This window comes from Acanthisitta chloris, unplaced genomic scaffold (assembly GCF_000695815.1).
Source record: "Acanthisitta chloris isolate BGI_N310 unplaced genomic scaffold, ASM69581v1 scaffold12145, whole genome shotgun sequence".
NCBI classification, from domain to species: domain Eukaryota; kingdom Metazoa; phylum Chordata; class Aves; order Passeriformes; family Acanthisittidae; genus Acanthisitta; species Acanthisitta chloris.
In genome coordinates, this window is record NW_008674373.1 from 7,337 (window position 1) to 13,086 (window position 5,750).

The 5,750-nt window shown below is 37.5% G+C and overlaps 1 protein-coding gene across 1 annotated transcript in view; it reads right to left on the minus strand.

Moving 5' to 3' along the window:
- Window positions 1–1,011: 1,011 nt before the first annotated feature.
- Window positions 1,012–5,750, minus strand: part of LOC103802795 (serine/threonine-protein phosphatase 2B catalytic subunit alpha isoform-like) — a gene marked incomplete at its 3' end in the record, with an annotated part of 66,387 nt that continues 61,648 nt past the window's right edge. Inside the window, exons 4-6 of the mRNA XM_009075318.1 lie at window positions 4,483–4,594; window positions 3,097–3,242; window positions 1,012–1,151 (exon numbers count right to left, since the gene is read on the minus strand). Coding sequence (XP_009073566.1) covers window positions 1,012–1,151; window positions 3,097–3,242; window positions 4,483–4,594 — 398 coding nt within the window. The remainder of the gene's footprint in view (window positions 1,152–3,096; window positions 3,243–4,482; window positions 4,595–5,750) is intronic.

Here is a 5,750-nt window from a genome sequence, read left to right on the forward strand (position 1 = left end):
ACAAAAAACGGATTTTAAAATTAAGATTTCTTAACATTTCAGTGGCATCTTCACATTTCCCCAGACCAAAAAACGGATTTTAAAATTAAGATTTCACTTAATGCACTGCTCATTTTGTCATTCAACCTCCTCCCCTGCTAGTTTTGCTATTATGGTGTCCTTGTAAGTTTTCCTTAACTAATGTAGCAAAAAAAATTTAAAATAAATCCACTCCTCTACTGTACAGGAGAGAGTCTTCTGATTCATTACAGAAAAAGAGAAATAAATCCCATCCCCATGCTTCAAGAACAATCATCACTGAGCAGAAAATAAACAGAGAAGAAAGTTTCCTTTAAATAGTCACAAACTAACACACAGATTTGCCTTAGATGTCCTTCTAGCCCCACTACTATTACTTTTTTCAGGAATATTCTCAGTTATATCTTACTAACAAACATGAATAGACAGCAATATTTTCACAGATGGACTACAATTTAGCATCTTTGCATCTAAGTCTATACATAGAAATGATGTTCAAATCCTGAATTTATTGGGAAGAATTACTCCCAAACATAAACAAAAGCTGGATCAAAAGCAGAAAAAAATACTAACTTCTATCAAAAGTACCTGTGTGAAGGAAATCACAATTTTTACTTTCTCTGAAGATTAATAGGTAAGCAGTTTTCCAATGCTGGCGTCTTTCATTCGAAATTAAGTTCTAATTTTCAAACTAGACATGTAGTTATATACCCCTTTTTAGAAGTGACACATTCATTCTCTAACTTACAAGAACAATAAAAAGCAAAGTACAGAGGCTTTGGTGAATAAAATTAAGTCATCTAGAGTTTCCCAGTTGTAGCTTAAAGAAAGAGATGCAACTGAAGCAAGCATGAGTTATCAGAAAACAAGGCAAGCCTGCAGAAAAACATGGCCTAATTGTCTCAGTAGTGCCATGAAGTTCAAGCAAACATTTATACTGTAAAACCAGAACAAGTCCACCTACAGAAACGCATTAAAAGTAGTAGTAATCACCTGTAGAAGTACGAGCACCCCCTAACTGTGTTGTGAGTAAAGTGTTCCTGAGTCTTCTCGTTTCCGAAGTCCTCCAACGGGTCTGACCACAGGATGTCACACATAGGTCCATATGCAGGTGGTTCCTTGAATCGATCTAACTAAGGAAAATAGGAGACAAAGAAATACTAACTTCTTTCAACTATGTATCACAGAAACATTGAAGCCAAGTTACTATTTTTCATTCCACGGGCAGCCAAACGAAACACAAAGCAATCTGTTTTTCAGCTTTAAAGCGACGGATTGTGAATAACAGCAACACATTCCTTGTGCACACTGACAAGGAGGAGCAGGAACAGATATAACTGAAGATTAAGAGATAACGTGGATTACCATCCTACATGAATTTTTGTATGCCTTTTCTCTCCTGTTTTCTACTGGGTTTTGCAAGCATTGCAGTGGAAAAGAGTGAAGATAGTATTTCTGTATTCTGTGTTTTTTTTCAAACCTTATAGCACTCAATTTATATGAGTGAGGCACCTCAAGAAATAACAGTTACTTCAAAGCAAGTTCCCATTGTATTTAAACAAGACAATGTCTCTGCATTACACCATCTTGCCATAACACTCTTGCTGCTCTCATAACCTAAACCCTAATTAAGCAGCTAAAAACTCCTCATTGTGGCCTGACCATGGGTATTTAAAACTTTAAATGATATAGAATCATGCTGCAAATAAGATGAAGCAGAGAAAAATAGGGAAATAATAAAAATCAGTATTCTCCTGCAAGAATGCTTTAATATAAAACCACCACTTGTTATATGCAAGAACTCTTTCATGTAAGAATCCCACTGTTAAGATGGGTGTATGAATAAGGCTTGCAGTCCAGAACATTCTCTACTCTGACCAGAAAGATCAAGTAATGATTCAGTAGCACATCTAACAGACCTTCCCCAGCTCAAGAAAATATTTCAAAGAGAAAAACTTAGGTTTACATATTTCCAACACTCAGTTAAGAAGTTTTAATAAATAAGAGACATCTACAATTTTACTTTTGTGTTCTCATCTTGAAATACTCACAGAATACCTACACTTCTAATTTATTTCAGCCCTCTCCAATTAATCCTTATGCAATTACAATTCATTGAAATGAAATAAAAATTCATAAATATGCAAGCACAATTTCGGCTGATTGCCAAAGATGAACAAACCTGCTGGGCTGGGCAGGGGGAAGGTGAAAATCTTAACAAACCTAATCTAGACTCTGATAGCCAAACACCTTCACTCTGCCATTATGTTGCTGCACAGCCAGCTAATTTTTAGGCAGAGAGTATTTTTGTTTACTGAGATAGAGAATGTTTAAGTCAGAAGCAAAACTTTACATTCAGTAAATTTTTTTAAGTGCAGTTAATATCTTAGACTAATTGCTTTTTAATCAAAACATGTAATCACTGGCTCAAGTTTGGTTTTATTTAAACCATGTTAATTTCTTAGTAGACTACAAATTAAGCTCAGAATATAAATTACCTTTCAGTAACTTAAATGTTAATTTGAAGTATTTATCCATGTTTGCAAGGCTCAAACTGCAAACAGGAAACAAGACTTCTTTTTTTTTTCTGCTGGAAAAATTAAGAATGAATGATTTAAATATCTCCTTTTGGAAATATCAACTGAGATCTCTTCTACAAAGCAGCTGAAAAAATTAAGCCTTGAAACATGCAACAACAGTGGATTACGTGAAGGAACTTTCATATCGCGCTCTGAACTTTCATGAGACTTCTGAGAAACTTCTCAGAACAGAAGAGTACACACAAGCATGAACTTACTAAACCTCACTGAGACAATTTGCTAGGCACTCAAGTGCAGAACTATTAAAAACATGGCAGGACCTATTGAGAATGAAGCTCTTGACTATTTGTAAAAAAATACTGACTATATTAATTGCAATCATATGACACTTCTTTGTTCTATGTTTTAAGCATTGTGGGCTTTTTCTAGAGCCATGTTTCTATCTTCCCCAAGAGAGTGCAGAATGCCCAATAAGGCATGAGGAATCATCAGACAGTGAGCTTACACTGTGCTAATAGGTAACACTTAAAAGACTTACTTTTCTGATGTCATCTAAGGTGTTGATCTCTGGAGACAAGCCACCATGTACACACAGGAATTGTTGGTTCATCAGAGCAGCCAAGGGAAGGCAGTCGAAGGCATCCATGCAGGCATCATATACACGTTCTGAATATTTGATTTTACCTTTGAAAATTAAGATGGTATCAGAAAGAGCCATCAATACTTAAGAGGAAAAAAAGAATATGATTAATATCTCAGTCTTGCTCTCACTACTCTACCTTGCAGTAAGGACTGTACCCAAAGTTTGCTTCATGGAAAAATTCTTCATATTCTGAGGTGAAATTATTAAAAGTTCTGCTAAGTTTATTATAATTTTTCAAAAAAAGCTGTAAACAAACAACTTAATATACCAATATAGTCTGCCATGAAATCTGTACCGCAACCCTTAAAACATCTGCTGAATGGTTAGCATCTACTGCATTATCACTCAATATACTCCCTATGAAATAGCCAAAACTTTAGCACAGTCCCTTATAATTAATTGCATACAGAAATGCAATTATTAAATGAATGAGGTGGCACAATGAAGCTGAAATGTTAATTTACCAATAAGCATATTAAACTCAGTAAACCATGAAGCCTTTGAACCAATGAACATTTCCTTTAACCCTGATGCTAAAAAGGAAACACAGACTTATGGCAATAGCTTCAGCTTACAGAACCACAGGAAAAAAGAAAAGCTTTATTGTGCAGGTGAAGGTCTGCATCTAATGAGCTTTTATGTGTCACTGTATCATTTCTTGCAACACAGAAAGGAATACATATAAAACAAGCATGTCAAAAAGTTTAAGCCAACGTACAGAGTAAATGTGAAAATGCTATGTTTAAAGGAAAAACAAAAATTCCTTGCGTTTTCCTTCTGCTGCAGATGAGGCCCAATGAGATGCTGCCTCCTTCACTAGCAACCACGGACCTGTAGCAGGGGTGCCAAGTCTGGCATGCTGGTGGGTTTTTCTCAACAGGTTGCTGCACAGGGCAGCAAACTCAGAGCTGCTGCAAAACACAGCAGCAGCACAGGTTTACTGAGAGCATCCAGGCCCAGCTGGCCCCACAGCAGCCCCAGGATGCTTCCCAGGCCAGGCTGGCAAGCTGAAGTGTCTTGATACCTGCAGCACCAAGTGTCACCCCCAAGTTTGCACAGAGGGTGCAAACTACCTGCTGTGAGAGGTCTAAATCCTTCCTTTTCACACCCCAGAGAGAAGACTGTCTTCTCAGGGAAAGTGATTACAATTTAAAATTTATTATAGTTAATATGAAAAGTACATTAAAAATTACTGATGGTGAACCAGTACCAAATACTCACAAAATAACAAATTAAGTTGTTGAAAAAGCAGTTAAGCAGAGAAACTTAAGTCAGACTTACATTCTTGCTTAAATGTGAAATACTCTGTTAAATGTCTACATTCATGATTCCCACGAAGTAAAAACAGTGTTTTGGGGTAAAGGATTTTCAAGGCCCACAAGTACAGCACACACTGCAAATCACAAACAAGAAAGAGAAACAGAATTCAAAATTAATGTCACAATTCAACACTTACATTCCCCTCCACAGAAGAACTTAGCAGACGAAAAAAGTAATTTGTGTGAAACATTTCTTTTCAACAGATTATCTTCATTATTCATATGCTACATGCAAGCATTTCTCTGAACTTCAGCTTGGACTGGCTGAAACTCGTATCAGTGTATTCTGATGGTTTCCCACGTTTGCTGATTGGCATGTCCCTGGTCATTCGTGGTCTGCCCTCAGCAGCCACAGCTCCAACAGCAATTGCTGGGTGTCTAAAATGACAGCACAGTCTCCACCTGGCAGGTTGGAGAAACCTGCTGTGGAAACTATTTCACAGGAAGATCTGCATTTCCTGGCTTAAGGAAGAGTTGCCTCAGAACAATTTAACCCACACTTCAGGAAATGCCTCGGCTTCCAGTATTACAGTATTTCCATGAATGTTTGTTCATTTTTCACTTAACATTGCTATGTACAAACAACGAGGAAAAAAATAATCCACAAAGCCCTTGCATTAAATGAAGTCAGTACAAAGCTTCTATAAAGTCTTTTCTCATTCCTGAAGATTTTTATTTCATATGATATTTCTTCTAGACATGTTTTTAAAGATAAAGAAAGAAGACCTGAAGAGGGTAAGCTCTGCTCATGCCTCTCTAAATTACCCAATTAGAATAGTTGCTTTGAAAACAAACTCACGGCTCCAAGGAAGCTGGTGGAAATAAGACTCTCATTTCATGAGATGAGCACATGTGCTGGTTTGTGCTGAAGTAGAGTTAACTTTCTTCACAGTGGCTAGTATGAGGCTATGTTTGGGTTTTGTGCAGAACACAGAGTTGATAATGCAGAGATGTTTTTGTTATTGCTGAGCAGAGCTCACACAGAGCCAAGGCCTTTGCTGCTTTCTGTACTGCCACACTGGCAAGGATGTTGGGGATGCATGGGAGATTGGGAGGAGACACAGCTGGGACAGGTGACCCAAACTGACCAAAGGGATATTCCATACCATAGGACATCATGCTCAGTATATAAGGTGGGAGGAAGAAGGAGGAAGGGGGAACATCTGGAGTGATGGTGTTTGTCTTCCCAAGGAACCGTTACGCGTGATGGGCCCTGCTCTGCTGGAGATG